Genomic DNA, 20,748 nt, shown 5'->3' with positions numbered 1-20,748 from the left:
CTCACTCCGTCCATATTATTTCTTGATGAGTCTCTTCCTTCTCATGTAAAGCTAGGCTGTATGAGATACCATGTAAGATTCCGAGTGGTGCAGTGCTCAGTGCTAGAGGCGTCACTACAGACCTGGTTCGATGCCAGACTGCATCACAACCGGCCGTGATCGGGAGCCCCATAGGGAGGCACACAATTGGCCCAGCTTCGCCCGGGATGGGGTGGGGGGGTGGTTTGGCTGAGGTAGGCCGTCATTGTAAAATAACAATATGTTCTTAACTAACTTGCCTAGTTAAATAAAGGAGAAATACATGTTTTTTTTAAAAGTACGACCCAGTAGTACTGTTTACTTCATGCATCTACATAATCTCGCTGAGTCTACCTTTAAAGCTGAAATCCTCAACCGTGAAACAGCCATGTCCATTTGCAATATTACAACAACAAAGTTACCGCAAACAACCTCCTCAGACATCATTGTACGGATGATAGAAGAGCGCAATATGTACTGCCATTTTTTTTTACCATGCTGCGCGACGTCTCAGCAGTGTTGCCAACTCCTCAGTAAGGAAAGTTGGCCATGTGCATGTAATTGTGATGGACGCTGTAACAGAGAGGAATAACGTTGTGGTAGAGACAACACGTGTGTAAAAAAAAACACCCTAAATATGTTTAGAACTACAAATGAACTTTCTTCTGTCGATTCTTGTTTTTTTTATGTCACAATTCCAACCCTCCTCCTTTATCCGGGCTTGGGACCGGCAACAGTGACCCAAAAGAGACAATTTGGCGGAGTTACTTAGTTTTTTATTTTTTATTTTATTTTTTTGTTTTTTGTTTTTTAGTTTAGTTTTCTTAATTTGTTTTTGTTTTTAACCTTATGGTCCACTTAGGAGCCTACAACAAGTCACAGTAAAACAAACATTATTTTTTTTGTATACAATCTACATTAACAATCTAAATGGACCAAAAAGAGACAATAGAAAAATCTGTCAATGGCAATGTGAGAAGATGATGGTAACTAGTCTGGCCCTAATTCAGGTTTAAATTATTATTATTTATTTTTAATGTAAGCCAGGGCGGGATCAGCCAGCGGCCCGCATGCGCAATTCATTCGCAGTCTGGACGAGGAGGGGTGAACATCTCCTACTCTGACTGCAGCTGGGAGGGACTGCTGCGCGAGGACTGGGCCGCCTGTGAGTGCTTTGGGATGGGGGTGGGGCCCACGGCAGCACCCGCTGCTCATTGAGAAGAGTAAGAACGATACATGCTTTCACGTCAGAGTCTCCAAAAGTCTCCAATAACACCAGAAAAAGTTGCTAGATTTGTCGCTAGTCGCTTTTTTGAAAATGTGTCGCTAGAGGGGTCTGAATACTCGCTAAATATAGCGACATTGTCGTTAAATTGGCAACACTGCTCCTCAGCTCGGCAACAAAAACAATAAAACTGTAGTGGGGCGACCGTGGCGTTGTTTTCGACTACTGTGGGATCCATCTTTAAACCTAACCTAACCGATAACTTGACCCATCACTTTATGTGTTACTGCCCCCCAGTGGCAAAAAGTGACTTCCCAAAAACAAACCACACAAACATGCATGGCTCCTCTCACACATAGGTTACTTTCTGTCCCTAACAGTAAAACTAAAACTAAATCATATAAAAATGTAATATAAATGTTTTATAAATGGTAAAGTGGATCTGAATTTGTAATAAAAATCTTAAAACTAATAGAAATAAAAATGAATATAAAAACACAGAAGTATAATAACCTTGGTGTGTATTTTAATAATGAACCATATATAAATGACAGGTTAGCACATTGAAATGTTATCTCCCCCCCCCTCCTAATGACACAGACCAAAACCAAAAGAAAAGTCCAAGATCTCCTCAGCCCGACGGTTGGGTTTGAAGGTGAGCGTTGCATTCCATTGTCAACACAAGAAACAAACAAGTCGTCTTACATTTGCGACATGAATGTTATATAAACAGAAAGCATGCCATAATGTCTGGCTCATGAACCCTGACCTCTTGTGACCCTTTTAACATCTTTTGGATGTTAATGCTCTTATAGATCAGATTGCTGACTCTAGCTTTATGCTCCTTCCTAAAGATCAGTGGTTACCAGATTGCTGATTTTAGCTTTATTCTCCTGTAGATCAGATTCTTGACTGTAGCTTTATTCTCCTGTAGATCAGATTGCTGACTGTAGCTTTATTCTCCTGTAGATCAGATTGCTGACTGTAGCTTTATTCTCCTGTAGATCAGATTGCTGACTGTAGCTTTATTCTCCTGTAGATCAGATTGCTGACTGTAGCTTTATTCTCCTGTAGATCAGATTGCTGACTGTAGCTTTATTCTCCTGTAGATCAGATTGCTGACTGTAGCTTTATTCTCCTGTAGATCAGATTGCTGATTGTAGCTTTATCCTCCTATAGATCAGATTGCTGATTGTAGCTTTATCCTCCTATAGATCAGATTGCTGATTGTAGCTTTATCCTCCTATAGATCAGATTGCTGATTGTAGCTTTATCCTCCTATAGATCAGATTGCTGATTGTAGCCGGCCAGATGCTAGAGGTTGAGGTGGAGGAGAAGAAGAGAGAAAGAGATGAAGCTCTGGCTGAGAGAGTCCCTCCTCTCAAACTGTCTGGCTTGTCTGTGGAGGAGCTCCAGGTATACACATTGTATAAAAAAACTGTTTTGAGTGCATTTATAATGCCATATAAGCCGGGCATAATGCGTTATAATGCACAACGCAGTTGAAATTCCTGACAGAAAGTGTAACAAAATAAAATATGATAAATTAGCTGTCTTTTGTTTTCTCGGCAGGATTTGTGCAGAGATCTGCACCATAAGATTGATGTGGTAGATGAGGAGCGATATGACGTGGGACTCAAAGTTACCAAAAATGACAAGGAGGTAGGATACCCCAAAATAATTTGTAGAAAACAAATCATTCCAGAGGGAAATGACAAAAGATAGTTGAAATGTTTTATAGATTATTGTATGTAAGGTATAGAATTGCTCCTATGATATCATAAAAGGATTGCATTATTCCTCTAACATTTAAATCACTTCTACTTCTATCAGTCCAACATGCACCTTTTTTGAATGCTTGGACTGTACATTTGAAGTTGACACTGTTAAAACACTGTGGTTTTAAGTTTAAAACGTACATTTAGAGCGAAAGTCAGCCACAGTACATACTAGTTACTGTACAACTGGGAGGACTAAGTGTGCAAATTGGACTGATAGAAATATGGGCCCTGGTCCAAAGTAGTACACTATAAAGGGAAAAGGGTACCGTTTGGGACGTAGATGATGTCAATGGTCACAGTTAATGTGCGAGCTTTTGTTGTACCTCGAAAGTAGCTAAAATCCTGCTTACTGTGACTGTGATATATGGCTGCTTCTCTCAGCTACTCTACGAGAAAAATAAACTCAAACATTTTTTCATCGGTCCACTGTTGATACAGTCCCAAAATGTTTTGCATGTCAGCAGTCAAGTTGTCAAGATATTGGACTTTCAAGAAGCAAAGTGTCACTTGTCACATAGTCATGATGATATGGTAAGTGACACATCTTGAAAACTTGACTGATGACATGCCAAACATTTTGGGACTGTATCAACAGTGGACTAAGGATTTTTCCTTTAGGATGAACGCACTACCTATAAATCAGTCTGGATAAGAGCATCTACTAAATGTCTAAAATGTAAAAATGTCCTTTGTTCTTTGTGCTCTGCCAGATCCATGATTTAGGACTAAAGATCATTGAGCTGCAGAGCAAATTCAAGAAGCCAAACCTGAGGAGGGTGAAGATCTCAGCTGAAGCCATGCTCAGTGTTCTGCTTGGCTCCAAGCATAAGGAGACCATCGACTTCAAGTCCAACCTCAAGACAGTCAAGAAACCAGAGGAGAAGGTCAGACTGGTGCATGCCCGTTGTACTTCACCTGCAAGATGTCTACTTGCTTTTACATGTTATTTAGCTACTCTTACAGGCGGTTGAAATCTGAGAACCTCTTCATCTCTTGGACAAATTATGAACTTGTTGTTTATTCTCAAAGTAGTTTGTTTTCAATGATCGATTTAGTGTAGATAATACATTTCTGGTCCTCCCAGAAAGAAGAGGTCACCGACTGGCGTCAAAATGTGGATGCCATGTCTGGCATGGAGGGCAGAAAGAAGATGTTTGATGCTTGAAAGGTACACAAAACATTATCTGTACTGAGAAGATCAGCATTCAACCTGCAGAGCCTTCAGAATGCATTCATACCCCTTTTGTTGTGTTACAGCCTGAATTTAAAATGGATTCAACATGTTTCTGGCCCATCTACACACAATACCCCATAATGACAAAGTCAAAACATGTTTTTAGACATTTGTGCAAATTTCTTGAAAATGAAATACCGAATTATCTCATTTACATCCGTAATCCCACCCCTGAGTGAATTCATGTTAGAATCACCTTTGGCAGCGATTACAGATGTCAGTCTTTCTGGGTTAGTCTCTAAGCTTTGTACACCTGGATTGTACAATATTAGCAGATTCTTCCTTTTAAAATTCTTCAAGATCAGTCAAGTTGGTTATTGATCATTGCTAGACAGACATTTTTAAGTCAAAACTGTAACTAGGCCACTCAGGAACATTCAGTGTCGTCTTCGTAAGCAACTCCAGTGTAGATTTGGCTTTGTATTTTAGGTGATTGTCCTTCTGAAAGGTGAATCCATCTCCCAGTGTCTGTTGGAAAGCAGACTGAACAAGATTTAACTCTAGAATTTTTCCTGTGCTTAGCTTATTACGTTTATTTTTATCCCCCCAAACAACTCCCTAGTCCTTGCCGATGACAAACATACCCATAACATGATGCAGCCATGATTGGAAAATATGAAGAATGGTACTCAATGATGTGTTGATTTGAATTTGTCCCAAACATGACGGACAATTCAGGACAATAAAGTACATTTCTTAGTTTTACCTTAGTTACATTTCTCAGTTTTACCTTAGTGCCTTGTTGCAAACAGGATGCATCCTCAGTGTTCTCCAATCATCACAGCCATTAAACTCTGTAACTGTTTTAAAATCACCATTGGTCTCATGGTGAAATCCCTAAGCGGTTTCCTTCCCCTCAGGCAACTAAGTTAGGAAGGAAGCCTGTATCTTTGTAATGACTGGGTATATTGATACACCATCCATAGGGTAATTCATAACATTACCATGCTCAAAGAGATATTCAATATCTGCATTTACATTTTATTTATTTTTTAAAATCTAAAGTATCAATAGGTGCCCTTTGTGAGGCGTTGGAAAATCTCCATGGTCTTTGTGGTTGAATTTGTTTGAAATTCACTGCTCAACTAAGGGACCTTACAGTTATCTGTATGTGTGTACACAGTACAGAGATGAGGTAGGCATTCAAAAATCATGTTAAACACTATACTGCACACAGAGTCCATGCGACTTATTATGTGACTTGTTAAACACATTTGTACTCCTGATTTTATTTAGGCTTGCCATAAAAAAGTTGTTATTTATTCAAGACATTTTAGATTTTCCTTTTTAATGAATTAATTTCAAAATTATTCTAAAAACATAATTCCACTTTGCCATTATGGGGATTTATAATTCCACATATAACATAAAATCTCACTTTAATCCATTTTACATTCAGGCTGTAACACAAAACAATTTGTAAAAAGTCAAGGCGTGTGAATACTTACATAAGACATCATGTTTTGCAGATTAGTGATGATTATCACGTTATCCTCCAACGATGGCAGAGGGTCTGAAGGTATGAAGAATAACTGTAGGAGATAACTGAGGGAACAAAATAAATAAACGGAGAAGAAAAATAAATATATGCAAACATTTGTTCTTTTTTGTACGTGAAATAAAGGTTTTGATTTAAATGACTGTATGAGAATGTTGAAGGGAAAACAGATAGTGTGTGTACAATAAACTTAATATCAGTGTGTTTGAGCAAATGCATTTCCTTATTTTCAATGCGTTTATGTAGTTTACAAGCCAATACTTTTTTATTTGTAGTATTCCAAGTGCAGTTTCTTGTTTGACGAACAATATTATCCTCAACTGCCTGATGATGGCAGTGTTAGCTTGAGGTCTGAGAACGTTGCTTCCACCCACTAAGTTGCTATTTTTCTCTATTATTGGTTGTCTACTGTACAAATGTACTATTGAATGTCTATATACATATACATCAAGAGTTACTTGTTTCAAAACTGATACCAATTAAATAAACGTTTAACTCAATTGTAAATCAACTGCTTGTGAAATGATTATGGGGGCATTATGGATTGCTGTGGTAGGGATTGGGATTCAACCATTTTTTTTTTTTCAGAGAGCTAGTCAAACAGCAGAAGACAGGACAGTACTCTTAATATAATCTCTGTATTTAGGAAGTAAATACTCTGGATATCCATTGGCTTGGGGTGTATATTGTACATGTATTGCCAATTTGTGCAAAATATAATATTTTTGACAGAGGTACACTACTGGTAAAAGGTTTTAGAACACCTACTCATTCAAGGGTTTTTCTTTATTTTGACTATTACTTTTTTTCTACATTGTAAAATAATAGTGAAGACTTCAAAACTATGAAATAACATATATGGAATCATGTAGTAACCACAAAAGTGTTAAACAAATGAAAATATATTTGAGATTTGAGATTCTTCAAATAGCCACCCTTTGTCTTGATGACAGCTTTGTACACTCTTGGCATTCTCTCAACCTGATTCATGAGGTAGTCACCTGGAATGCATTTCAATTAACAGGTGTGCCTTCTTAAAAGTTAATTTGTGGAATTTCTTTCCTTCTTAATGCGTTTGAGCCAATCAGTTGTGTTGTAACAAGGTAGTGGTGGTATACAGAAGAAAGCCCTACTTGGTAAAAGACCATGTCCATATTATGTCAAGAACAGCTCAAATAAGCAAAGACAAATGACAATCCATCATTAATTTAAGACATGAAGGTCAGTCAATCCGGAAAATGTCAAGAACTTTTAAAGTTTCTTCAAGTGCAGTCGTAAAAACCATCAAGTGCTATGATGAAACTGGCCCTCATGAGGACCGCCACAGGAATGGAAGACCCAAAGTTTCCTCCGCTGCAGAGAATAAGTTCATTAGAGTTACCAGCCTCAGAAATGGCAGCCCAAATAAATGCTTCACATAATTCAAGTAACAGACACATCTCAACATCAACTGTTCAGAGGAGAATCAGGCCTTCATGGTCGAATTGCTGCAAAGAAACCACTACTAAAGGACCCCAATAATAATAAGAAACTTGCTTGGGCCAAGAAACACAAGCAATGGACATTAGACCGGTGGAAATTTGTCCTTGGTCTGGAGTCCAAATGAGAGATTTATGGTTCTAACTGCCGTGTCTTTGTGAGACGCAGTGCGGGTGAACAGATTATCTCTGCATGTGTATTTCCCACCGTAAAGCATGGAGGAGGAGGTGTTATAGTGTGGGGGTGCTTTGCTGGTGACAATGTCTGTGATTTATTTAGAATTCAAGGCACACTTAACCAGCATGGCTACCACAGCATTTTGCAGTGATACGCCATCCCATCTGGTTTGGGCTTAGTGGGACTATCATTTGTTTTTCAATAGGACAATGACCCAACACACCTCCAGGCTGTGTAAGGGCTATTTACCAAAAAGGAGAGTGATGAAGTGCTGCATCAGATGACCTGACCTCCACAATCCCCCGACCTTAACCAAATTGAGATGGTTTACGATGAGTCGGACCGCAAAGTGAAGAAAAAGCAGCCAACAAGTCCTCAGCATATGTGGGAACTGTTGGAAAAGCATTCCAGGTGATGCTGGTTGAGAGAATGCCAAGAGAGTGCACAGCTGTCATCAAGGCAAAGGGTGGCTATTTGAAGAATCTCCAATATAAAATATATTTTGATTTGTTTAACAATTTTTTGGTTACTACATGATTCCATGTGTGTTATTTCAAAGTTTGGATGTCTTTGCTATTATTCTACAATGTAGAAATAGTCAAAATAAAGAAAAACCCATGAATGAGTAGGTGTTCTAAAACTTTTGACCGGTAGTGTACATCTATCTTTTAATTCTTATAATAAACCGTCCGGGTACAGTGTGATCATTATTCATTTCCAAGCGACATGGCATTGCACAGTTAGTTATGTGACACGAATCAAATTCTCTGAAGTGCTCTTGGTTGTGTTCACCAAATATAATGTATCACTTACATAGATTTATTTACACTCTCAAATAACATGTAGTAGAATATAAAGTATCACCACTAAAACTCAAATCAAGTTACTATGTGTGGAAGGTCGCACATAATTAATAAGAATGGTGAGGACAGAGGGTCTATTTTGGTGAGCCACTCACATGAGGTCCAGAATCTATATAGTAACCCACTTTTCATCCCTCCAGCCTCACAAAGACAACTAGTAACGTTACAGTAGCTTTTCTTCATCTGAAAGGTACGTTTCCATTATTAACATAACGCCTCAAAGGAGGAAAGTGTCAAATCTGATTGTGGTAAAGGATTTTCTTTTGTGTCTGTTTTTGACAGTAGCTTTCTGTCAGTGTGAGTAGATACCCCAACAAAGAGATGTCAAGTTGAAGTTGAAGTTTGTACATGTGATTTATGTCAGGATTGTTTTTAGTTTGCCAACAATTTCTATTGCAATCGGGTAAGACCAGAACTTTATTGCATTTTTTGTTTTCATGGTAAATTTCATGGTAATTTTATGAATTGGCAAACAACCAGATAATTGTTTTCTGTTATGTTTGTTTGATATATGTGATTTTTGTGAGATATTACAGAAGATCGCTAACCAGTTTAGCTATTTGAGCTCAAAACTCCATCTCCATTTGTGTGCACAATTCATATAGTCTAAAGTCTACAATACTAAAAATGAGATCTCTTGGGAGAAGACCTTTCTTAATCAAGTTATAAATCTGCATACTAGCATTATTTGATAATACCCCAAATACTAAACACTAGTCAGATATGTTTCTAAATCCTAAATTAAACACTGAATAAAATAAAGATAAAATACTACTCTGACAGATTTATTGTGTGTTAACAGTACTGACTTTCAACCATTATTTTATTTCTGCGAGGTCATGCATTTTAGTTGTATGTTGTACGATTTTATTACAGTCATTTGCTGTAGTTAAAGAAATAAGATACTTTTTATTTGATAATCTGCTAGAATAGATTGGAATATAAATAAAAAATGAACTAAATGTATTGTTTTATGTATTTTTATCTAAAATAGTTTAGCTATAGTTTGGCGTGCTGAAAACTGTCCGTAATAAAATAAGCTGTCTGTAATATGATGTAGTTTTGAAAACGTCTTTCCGTCTGTTGTAACTGTTGAACTTTTTTACATTGTGAAATTATGTAGGAGACACAGAGAACCGCAACCATGTCTGAAGCGTAAGTATCGACGTCTCATATTTCATTGCATCGCTGTCAACATATACAGTGACTTTAGAAAGTGTACATCCCCCTTGAAACTTGACCCACATTTTGTTGTATTACAAAGTGGGATTGAAATAGATTTAATTGTATTTTTTTGTAATTTGATCCACACAAAATACTCGAAGTGAAAATAAAATTCTAATTGTTTTTGACAAATTAATACAAAATATAGTCGTTGCGTAAGTATTCAACCGTTTGTTTAGGCCTAAATGAGTTCAGAAGTCAAATGTGGCTTAACAAATCATATCATAAGAAACATGGACTCCCTCTGTACGAAGTAATAGGGGGTGACATAATGACTAACCCTTCCTCTGTCCCCTATACATACAACATATGTAAGGTCCCGCAGTCAAGTATCGAATTTCAAGCCCAGATTCAACTACAAAGACCAGGGAGCTTTTCGAAAACCTCATAAATAAAGGCAGTGATTGGTAGATGGGTAACAATAACAAATAAGCCATTGTATATATCTTGAAGCATAGTCAAGTTAATAATTATGATTATGTATTAAACCACCCAGACAACTCAAAGATACAGTCGTCCTTCTGAACTGAGCTGCAGGACAGGAAGGAAACTGCTTAGGGATGTTAACATGAGGCCATTGGACATTTTTAATCAGTTACAGAGTGCAATGGCTGTAATGGGAGAAAAATTAGGATAGATCAACAGCATTTTAGTGACTCCACAACAATGACCTAAATCACAGAGTGAAAAGAAGAATAGAAATATGCAATAAGCCACTAAAGTAATATTGAAGAAAAAAAACATGGCAAAGGAATAGACTTTTTGGCATAAATGCTTTATGTTTGGGCAAATCCAACACAACACATCACTGAGTAACTGTCTTCTTATTCTCAAGCATGGTGGTGGCTGCATCATGGTATGGGTATGCTTGACATTGGCAAATACTGGGGAGTTTTTCAGGATGAAAAGAAATAGGATGTAGCTAAGCACAGGCAAAATCCTAGAGGAAAATCTGCTTCAGTCTGGGAGAGGAATTCACTTTTCAGCAGGACAATAACCAACAAAAGCCAAATCTACACTGGAGTTGCTTACCAAGAAGGCAACGCATTTTCCTGAGAAGCCCAGTTATGAATTTAAATCTGCTTTGAAAGCTATGGCAAGACCTGAACATTGCTGTGTAGACATGATCCCAACACCTTGACAGAGCTTGAAGAATTTTTAAAACACTAAATGGGAAAATATTACACAGTAGAGGTGTGTAATGGTCTTATGAGACAAGAAGACTTGTAGCTGTAATCGCCACCTCAGGTGTTTCTAACATGCATTGACTCGGGGGTGAATACTTTATTAGTGTTTTTATTTTTCATTCATATTTAATAAATGTTAGAATTTTTTTCTTACACTTTGACATTCGAGAGTATTTTAGATTGTTTAAAAAAAATAGTTTAGCTCGTTTAAAACAATTGACAATTAAATCAATTTTAAGCCCACTTTGTAACGATAAAATGTGAAGAACTCAAAGGAGGGTGTAGACATTTTGTAGACATTGCCGTAAACAATATGCAAAGAACATAAATGTAACAATCTTCTTCTTTTGGGGTTTTGGTTTCTTTCTCTCCAATTGGTTGATGTTGGTCCAGGCCGGTAAGTGAATTTTCATACTCAAACCAGAACAAATGTGCAGAAATTAACACGGCCCTTACACAATGATCATCTTGACAGGCGTAATTTACATTTTAGTAATTTAGCAGACACTCTTATCCAGAGCGACTTACAATTAGTGCATTCATCTTAAGACAGCTAGGTGAGACAACAACATATCACAATCGTTTCAAGTACATTTTCCCTCAACAGCAGTCAGTGCTAGTAGGAGAAGAAAAGTCCCTTTTTTTGGAGACGGAGCGGAGTGGTGGGGGGAGGGGAGGGGGGGGGTGTAGGGTTTGAACATAGCCTTAAGGTAAGGAGGGGCAGTTCTCCTTGCTGCTCCGTAGGCAAGCAACAGAGTCTTGAAGATGATGCGCGCTTCGACTGGAAGCCAGTGTAGTGTGCGGAGGACCGAGGTGAGGACCGGGGTGAGGACCGGGGTGACACTGGAGAACTTAGGAGGGTTGAACACCAGGTGGGCTGCTGCGTTCTGGATAAGTTATAGGGGTTTGATGGCACAAGCGAGGAACCCAGCCAACAGAGAGTTGCAGTAGTCTAGGCGGGAAATGACAAGGGCCTGGATTAGAATCTGCACTGCTTCCTGTATGAGGAAAGCTCGTACTCTTCGGATGTTGTAGAGCAGTGGTCACCAAGATCACTTTCTGAGTAAAAACGCAAGCCGAGATCTACCACTCCATTTTTTAACATGACTTAAAAAACCTAAGCCTATTAACCAATTAAAAACAGTTCTGTAGCAATGAGGTACAGTATGTACAGTAAGCTGTAGGCCCAATACATTATCACTATGCTTGAATTGCCCTGCCAATTTTGTTCTTCTCAGACCATTTTGAAATTAAAAACATTTAGGCATATTATCACGCTGGTAATAGACTATTTGTTGTATTACTTGTGAGGCACAGCTGAGTGTGCTTCTTTGTTTTTTACTGTACTGATGACCTGCATCTGATGGTCAGTGAGGGGAGGGAGAGAGCTCCCTTCGCTGAGAAAAGGAAACAGTCTTCCAGCTGATAATGAAACTTAAGTCGCACTGAATCATTTCTGCCTCATGCACCAATTCATGTTGTTACTCTTTTTACCAGAAAGTTAAATATTCCTTGATATTAAAAGCCGCTAATAATAACAATGCAAGCTTATGGGAACACTTTTCTATACGCATTCATTACAGCTGCAGTGCTGGTTGTAGTGTGAGTGGAAGTAGGGAGAACTCATGTTTTATGGCTTATAAAAGTGTTGAACAAAGTGTTGACAGTGCTGAATAACAACAAACATGAACTTACTCATAACAACAGCAACTCTTTGCTGTATTCATTGAGTCTCTTTAGTCATGTTTTTTATGATGTGAGCTATCTGATTGGCCAGCGATAGACCTGTAAGTGCACTTGATTTGATCTCTGGGCCTGCTGGGTGTGCAGAGTTCTACCTTCAGACACATTAAATGGTTCAAAATGGGAACACTTCCCAGCGCTAGGCCTGCTGAATCAGGTGCCCCTACCGCCAACAGCTCAAAACAAATACATAAAAGAGCGACATGCCAGGTAGGATGCAATCCAGGAGTGTGCAGAGCCTGAGACGGCCAACCCTGAGAGGGTGGAGAGGAGGGTCTGATGGTTCACGGATGTTGAAGGCAGCAGATAGATCTAGGAGGATGAGAACAGATGGGAGAGAGTCGGTTTTGGCAGAGCGGAGAGCCTACGTGACTGGTTAGGGTCAAGAAGATCGTTCTGACTGAGAAAAAGAGATAGATGGTCAGAGACAGCACACTCAAGTGTTTTGGAAAGAACAGAAAGAAGGGATACAGGTCTATTATCACAATAATTTATGCTTCACTGCGCTGGCCTAGAAGGTGCAGTTGCAGCACAGCATGAAGATCAGGCTATTTTATATTCTGGATTTCAGGACTTTTGATCAAATCAATCAAATGTGTTATATAAAGCCCTTGTTACATCAGCTCATTTGAGGCAGCAAGCAATACAAACACAAACATTTTAAGGGTACTGTCCATAAAAGCCAATTAATAATTTAACATGAAAATATTGATTGTGAATATTATTGTTTATTCTTTGTTTAGCAATGAGCTTAAGACATCTTCTCTGTCCTCATTTCAGCCAAAACCAAAGTCAAAGATCTCTGCATCTCGCAGACTCTTCTTGAAGGTAGCTTTTGTGTCTTACTTCCCTGTTACTGTCACAGTCACAACTAAACAATACTTCTCCATAATGTGTGTGAGTTGTGATTTGTGGCTAACGCATACATAGATATATAAAACACAATAGCAGTTGTGCTACAAGTACACTGCTAATACATAATAATATAAAGTAATGATATGGTGTTGTATCCCAGACCAAGCTGGTGAAGAAGGCCATGGCTATGTTGATGGCTGAAAAGGAGCAGAAGGTGATTGACAGAGAAAGCACACTGAATGAACGAGTCCCAGCAATCAACCTCTCTGGGCTGTCTGTACAGGACCTGCAGGTACTATTAATATAGGAATATTATTTAGATACAGTACTATGCATATAGTCATGTATATTCAGGTACAGTACTATGAGTATAGTCATGTATATTCAGGTACAGTACTATGAGTATAGTCATGTATATTCAGGTACAGTACTATGTGTATATTAATGTTCATTTAGGTACAGTACTATGGTATAAGTATATTTCGGAATGTTCAGGTTTAGGTACAGGTGTCAGATCTTAATTTGATCAGTTTCATCGCAGGAGTAAAATAATCCTGCTCCAGGAAGATTTGATTATTCTACAAAAAACGTTATACTTTCTAACAGGAAATGCATTTTGATAGGACCTCCTACAGTAGTAGGACATGTATTTGGTCTGGTGCTTTAGCATTTGAACAAGCGAGAAAGAAGGAGAACTGCAGATTTTCAGTGAATTCGTATAAATCCTGTGGCTCAGGAAAATTCTCTGGGACAACAGAGTGATCAAAATGACCACATCTGCAGGTTACTATGAGTATGACTACAGTATAGTTAGTTATATTCAGGAAGAGTACTATGAATATGAGTTTGTTTGTATATTTAGGTATATTCAGTCTGAGTTAAGTACATTCGGTATATTCTGAAATATTCAGGTTCTATGGGTATGAGTACGGTATATTCAGATATCAATCTGCTTTCTCTTCACAGACTCTTTGTAAAGAACTGCACCAGAAAATTGATGTTGTTGATGAAGAGCGGTACGACATCGCAATGAAAGTCTCCAAAAGTGACGCAGAGGTACCCGATCCACAGATTCTCCAATTAAAATATCACAAACAGTTCACTTCAATGTATGATCTTTCAATGCATACTCTATCCAAGTATGGGATATCTTATTAAGAAGAATAGTATTTACTAAACCTTTGTTCAGGTCAATATTGTAAAAAACAAACATAAAGGCAACATAAGCATTTATTTTTTACAATAACATTTCAATCAAATCAATGTACAGGCAGCAACGTTTGAAATATTGTCTACCCTCTTGTGGCTTTGAGTCGGGTACTCTTACATTTTGTGACATTTTATCACAGAGTGAATATTTGTGTTGGTATGTGGGACTTTTATTTAGAAATGGAGACTTTTATTTTTTTTGACACCTTGCTATATAGATTGAAAATCTGACCATGAAGATCATTGAGCTGAAGGGCAAGAAGCGACCTCAGCTGAAGAGGGTGAGAGTATCAGCTGAAGCCATGATGGGGGCCCTGCTGGGAGCCAAGATCAAAGAGTCTGTCGACTTCAAGGCCAACCTCAAGACTGTCAAGAAGGAAGAGGAGAAGGTAAGAAGGACATTCACTGCACAGTACAGCCTGTCCCAATGCTTTCTTTTCGTTACTTATTTTTTGTTGTAATGTGCACCTGCAATACAACTGTGTGTGCAATACTTCTGTCATCCCCACAGAAAGAGGAAGTGACTGATTGGCGTAAGAATGTGGATGCCATGTCTGGCATGGAGGGCAGAAAGAAGATGTTCGCTGCTTCCTCATAGCCACGGGTGGAACGATGACATCATTATGACTTCTCAGTGTTTAACTTACATTATGACAGTCAAGGAACCGAGTTAGTTTGCATGGTTTTACGTAGCTACAGAGTCTCTTGCGTTGTTATGTGTACATATGTTTTGTGTGTGCACGCAAATCACATTTATATCATATGATAATTATAGTCACTCAATGGAAAATAATGTTTTATCTTTATGTAATATGTTATGGAATGTGGTTATTATATACACTATCGTTTAACAATTTGGGGTCACGTAGAAATGTCCTGGTCTTTTGAAAGAAAAGCACATTTTTTGTCCGTTAAAATTACATCAATTTGATCAGGAATACAGTGTAGACATTGTTAATGTTGTAGAGGGCCAGCATATCGGGGATTCCTCTTCATTGTTGACATTGAGACTGGTGTTTTGTGGGTACTATTTATTGAAGATGCCAGTTGGGGACTTTCTCAAACTAGACACTCTAATGTACTTGTTCTCTTATTCCTCCCACTTCTCTTTCTATTCTGGTTAGAGCCAGTTTACGCAGTTCTGTGAAGGGAGGAGTACACAGCATTGTACGAGATCTTCAGTTTCTTGGCAATTTCTCGCATGGAATAGCCTTCATTCCTCAGAACAAGAATTGACTGACGAGTTTCAGAAGAAAGTTCTTTGTTTCTGGCCATTTTGAGCCTGTAATCTAACCCACAAATGCTGATGCTCCAGATACTCAACTAGACTAAAGAAGGCCAGTTTTATTGCTTCTTTAATCAGGATAACAGTTTTCAGCTGTGCTAATATAATTGCAAAAGGGTTTTCTAATGATCAATTAGCCTTCTAAAATGATAAACTTGGATTAGCTAACACAACGTGACATTGGAACACAGGAGTGATGGTTACTTATAATGGGCCTCTGTATGCCAATGTAGATATTCCATTTAAAAAAAATCTGCCGTTTCCAGCTGCGATAGTCATTTACAACATTAACAATGTCTGCACTGTATTTCTGATTAATTTGATGTTATTTTAATGGACAAAAAAATGTGCTTTCCTTTTAAAAACAAGGACATTTCTAAAGTGACCCCAAACTGTTGAACAGTAGTGCATATTACATGGTATTGACATGCAAAATGTTGGATGTTTGAAGTTATCCAAATATGATTGAGTTACTGACAATAAATTACTTGTGTTATCATTGTCACGTGTATGGTCAACCGTCAGCTGCACACAGTTTATTCCACAAAGGTGTGTGTGTGTGTGTGTGTGTGTGTGTGTGTGTGTGTGTGTGTGTGTGTGTGTGTGTGTGTGTGCGTGTAATTTGCATTGTGGATCAATCACAGTTCATACTGTAGTTTTACTGTCTTTCCTCGTTCAGTGACTGTTACAATGTAGCTAGTAGAATCGGTCATGCCACGCCTTCTCTCCCATGACGACCGTTCTAGAGGTCCTTTTCTCTCATCTCTCTCCACCTATGGGCAGCACACATGACACAAATCCCGCCCTAACCTGAGCTTTTCCGTTTCGATTGGACCACAAGCTTTCAATCGCTGACTTCTTAAATGCTCTCGATGGTTGTCCAAATTTCTGTCAACAGTCACGACTATTGGGACGGACTTGTAACTCGCAGGGTAAGATCGTATTCATGCTATTATTATGATGCATGTTCCGGTACATGTATGTTTTGTAGCTTGCCGTCTTGCAGTCTCGCGCGTAAACGCATGGCCGTTAGCAGCCTACCAATGAGATGACAAGTGCATAAGGCAAGCTCTTTTAATTTATTTTACCATTTGACTGTTATGATGTAAAATGTATTAATTAGGGAATGTGCAATAGCCACATTTCCATGTTTAGTTACTGAATTACCCTGTTTAATTTGGAGTTAAACCATAACCCGTTGTGTTGCCATGTAGCCTTTTAACCACTCGAAATGCCAGACATTTGCTGACCCCACTAGACCCACCCCCAGAATAAATGACATGGCGACTGCTTCTGACATTAAGCTTAGTAACAGCAGTTCCATAGTAACAGTAAAATATTAGGTTCTAGTGAGTGGAGGTGTGTGTGTGTGTGTGTGTGTGTGTGTGTGTGTGTGTATAGCTGATAATATACAACACCACTGAAATATTGTTGGATATTTAGGTCGATGAAACTCATCAAGAGACTTGTTGAATGATGTTTTTCCACTTATGTGGTAAGTGTCTGGCCACAGTACAGTACTATATGTTACTGCAGTAGTCCAGCATCACCCTCATCTGTAAACCCATTGTTTGTGTACAGTACAGGCTGCTGCTGCCAGACAGTCCTTCCGGATGTCCAAGTACAAAGTCTTTGTGATGAGGCATGGAGAAGGAGCCTGGACCAAAGAGAACCGCTTCTGCAGCTGGGTGGACCAGAGGCTGAGTGAGGACGGGGTCAAGGAGGCTTTGGCGTGTGGTCACCTCCTGAAGGAAGCAGGCTACCAGCTGGATGTAGTATTTACCTCCCTGCTCAGCCGATCCATCCACACAGCCTGGCTGTTGTTGGAAGCCATGGGGCAGGAGTGGGTCCCCGTGGTCAGGACGTGGAGACTCAACGAGCGCCATTATGGTGCTCTGATCGGGCTGAATAGAGCTGAGATGGCCCTAAACCACGGTGAGGAGCAGGTGAAACAGTGGAGGAGGAGCTATGACCTCACGCCGCCCCCTATCGACGAATCACACCCGTACTTCCTGGAGATCTACAATGACCGCCGGTATTCTACCTGTGATGTGTCTAAAGAGTTTCTTCCGAAGTCAGAGAGCCTGAAGGATGTCTTAGAGAGGCTCCAGCCATATTGGGACGGCACCATTGTGCCGGAGATCAAACGGGGGAAATTGGTGCTCATCTCTGGGCACGGGAATAGCTGCAGAGCCCTGCTGAAACACCTGGAAGGTATGCCTGGTGGCTCCTCGTGTGTCTGTGTGTGTCTCTGTGTGCCAACCCTGCTCGGTTGGACTGCATCAGTTGCAGTACCATTATTACCATTGACTTTTGCTGCACTGCTATTGTTCTCTTTTGTTCCTGCAAATTTTAGTATGAGCTGCATGGCCACTTTCACTTGCATTTGAATGTTTGAATCCACAAAGGCCCTTGTATTGGAGTTTGCTAGGGCCTCCATGTTTTAGACCTAGTTTGTAACTATCATTCACTCCCATTTGGATGAGAGGAATATACTGTATATTAGTTCCAGAAATGTCACGCGGTTGAACCTGTACCAAAAGGCCACTAGGTTTACGTTACATCAGGCTACTGCCAGTAGATCCACATTGACCTTTTCTCTTCCCCACAGGCTTCTAGAGATTACGTTTGTCGTAGTTGGCCAGCCAGGTACTTTATAGGCCGTTATGTTAGAAATTATCGTCGTTATGTAGCTGGACAAAAAAAATGTGTAAAGATCTAGACGTAAACAAAGTTATTCACTTATCTGTGTATTTTGGTTTTAATTGGTCATGTTGCTAGCGCTTTACATAACAGCATGGGCGAAAGCTGTGCTAACGGTTTTATTATGTTTATGGCGATAGTATGGTTGTTTTACTGTGGTTTACAGACGCAGAACAACACAACATTCAGTATTATATCAACAGGTTTATCAGATGCTGATATCGTCGATGTGACGTTACCCACTGGGACACCCATTCTGATTGAGCTGGATGAGAACTTCCGGCCCACCAAACCCATGCAGCTCCTGGGAGACCAGAAAGCCATTCAGGCAGCCATCAGGAAGGTGGAGGACCAGGGTAAGGTCAAACAAACAGCCTGAACATAGTCAACATGATTCTAGTCATTCTGGATTGTAGAATATAGTCAACTGGATTCTAGTCATTCTGGATTGTAGAATATAGTCAACTGGATTCTAGTCATTTTAGATGATCAATTCTCTAAACTAGCCAAATTGACTAGCATCTGTTTGGCTAGATTAGAGAATCTAAAATGACTAGAATCCAGAATGACTAGACTCTTTCTGGATTGTAGAATCTAATCAACTGGATTATAGTCATTCTAGGTCCTGGATTGTAGAATTTAGTCAACTGGATTCTAGTCATTCTGAATTGTAGTCAACTGACTGCATAATTGTTATGACTGGATCCTATTTGGTACAACGTGGAAACGAAACAAGATAGTTTGTCCTTCTGTTAAGTGCTGTGCTTACTAGATTTAACTTCTGTTTGCCAAGATAAAACCCTCTCAAAGTTAACATTTAACATGAAAATAGGCTGATTTTGATTTGACCCTTGTATTGAGGTTCTTTAGAATTGAGGAAATGCTAAGCTGTGTCCCCAACAAAACCATTTTTTGAAAGATCTGTCCCACGTGCCTTCATTGCCAATATTTTCTGTAGGACTTTTGCAATGCGATGTAGCTAGTTTTTACAGGTGAATTATGACTGACAGAATCCAGCAGGTGATGAGCCAGCACTAACAAGTACAGGTTAATTTATTCATCAAAACTCTTTTTAAAAGCACCTTTTTATAACAAATATTACCTCAGTGAGAACGACAGCCTGGCTATTCTTTCCAAGACAGAGCGGCGATTGTGTGAAGCTTTTTTTTTTGTATAGAATTGCTGTAAATGTTGTTGAAACCAACGGGGCAAACTTGATAAGAGCGCGTCTTCCAGTGGAGGCTGCTGAGGGGAGGACGGCTCATAACAATGGCTGGATCGGAGCTAATGGGATGGCATCAAACACATGGAAACCATGTCTCTGGTGTATTTTATACCATTCCACTCCAGCCATTACCACGAACCCATTCTCCCCAATTAAGGTGCCACCAACTTCCTGTGATGTCCTCTTATATGCTACATGCTAGTTTGAGAGACTTTCATATGAAATAATTGTAGGGCTTATTCATAAAATGCCTACATTGACATGCTGTAATAAAGTCAGATTAATGATTTGCTGTATCATTTATTTCAATTTTTACTGTTGAAAGGAAAATATCCCCATCGTACCTTTTTCTTCTCTACCCAACTTATCAATGTCATTTTTGTGACTTTCATTTAGTGACGACAAACAAACATTTGAGTCAATTGTTAACTTAACCTAAACTATGTTCAGTATACTCTTATGCTCTACACTGAGCACCACTGCATTTACAATGTAGTACAGTGCTACTAAAGATTGTACCTGATGAGGGTACAATTATTAATATACTGGCTTGTTTAAAAAAAAAAAATTGTCTGATGCTTATAGACAAATCCCCCCCTTTTCCCACTTTAAATCATATTTTCTTGTGGAACTTAATATATTACATTTCAGAGGTTGACGATAACAAAAATGACTGAATTGATGACCAAACAACCACTTGTTGTGATTGTTACACAATTTTTATGCACTGTTAATGTAGGGGAAAATGATTCACTCCTTATGAGTGTTGCACTGTGTGTTACATCTGTTTGTGCATGGTTTTAGGGGGCAGTTATAGAGGTGCTTTTTTTTTTTTTTTTTTACACAGGAGAGACATGCATGTATGTGTGCCTCTTGTGGTGTTTGAAACTGTCTTTTATTTTTATCCTCTATCCATCTGTCATAACCACTATCTTGGGTCATTTAAGGAAATGCTGACTATCATTTAGTTGAGCCCTAACACTGTAAATGTGTACATTTTATATTGATACTAGAAAATACTGTAGTTCTGTAATGTGTGATA

General features: G+C 39.0%; 3 protein-coding genes across 6 annotated transcripts in view; all 3 read left to right on the top strand.

The window, feature by feature from the left end:
* LOC112218899 (troponin I, cardiac muscle-like) overlaps positions 1-6,251 on the top strand; it is a 10,389-nt gene extending 4,138 nt beyond the window's left edge. Inside the window, exons 2-7 of the mRNA XM_024380134.1 lie at positions 1,844-1,898; positions 2,528-2,659; positions 2,816-2,905; positions 3,735-3,908; positions 4,109-4,192; positions 5,728-6,251. Of these exons, the coding sequence (XP_024235902.1) occupies positions 1,844-1,898; positions 2,528-2,659; positions 2,816-2,905; positions 3,735-3,908; positions 4,109-4,189 (532 nt within the window). The 3' untranslated portion in view covers positions 4,190-4,192; positions 5,728-6,251. The remainder of the gene's footprint in view (positions 1-1,843; positions 1,899-2,527; positions 2,660-2,815; positions 2,906-3,734; positions 3,909-4,108; positions 4,193-5,727) is intronic.
* Positions 6,252-8,365: 2,114 nt separating this feature from the next.
* LOC112218900 (troponin I, slow skeletal muscle) lies at positions 8,366-15,653 on the top strand. The gene is made up of 8 exons (XM_024380135.2): positions 8,366-8,465; positions 9,399-9,430; positions 11,080-11,083; positions 13,210-13,257; positions 13,445-13,576; positions 14,251-14,340; positions 14,712-14,882; positions 15,005-15,653. Exons 2-8 carry the CDS (start codon positions 9,420-9,422, stop codon positions 15,089-15,091), a joined length of 543 nt encoding a protein of 180 aa, XP_024235903.1. The 5' UTR covers positions 8,366-8,465; positions 9,399-9,419; the 3' UTR covers positions 15,092-15,653.
* Positions 15,654-16,579: 926 nt separating this feature from the next.
* The window catches only part of LOC112218898 (bisphosphoglycerate mutase), a 50,980-nt gene continuing 46,811 nt past the window's right edge, over positions 16,580-20,748 (top strand). For 2 of the 4 annotated variants that reach the window (XM_042301804.1, XM_042301805.1), the window contains exons 1-3: positions 16,582-16,710; positions 17,365-17,992; positions 18,685-18,837. In XM_042301804.1, the coding sequence (XP_042157738.1) occupies positions 16,642-16,710; positions 17,365-17,992; positions 18,685-18,837 (850 nt within the window). In that variant the 5' untranslated portion in view covers positions 16,582-16,641. Of the gene's footprint in view, positions 17,274-17,359; positions 17,993-18,684; positions 20,332-20,748 lie in introns of those variants that run through there. The other 2 variants (XM_042301806.1, XM_024380133.2) reach the window with 2 other exon arrangements.

The sequence above is a fragment of the Oncorhynchus tshawytscha genome, linkage group LG19 (assembly GCF_018296145.1).
Source record: "Oncorhynchus tshawytscha isolate Ot180627B linkage group LG19, Otsh_v2.0, whole genome shotgun sequence".
Classification (NCBI taxonomy): Eukaryota; Metazoa; Chordata; class Actinopteri; order Salmoniformes; family Salmonidae; genus Oncorhynchus; species Oncorhynchus tshawytscha.
Note: the sequence above shows the minus strand (reverse complement) of the source record. Positions and strands in the feature narration are given on the sequence as shown.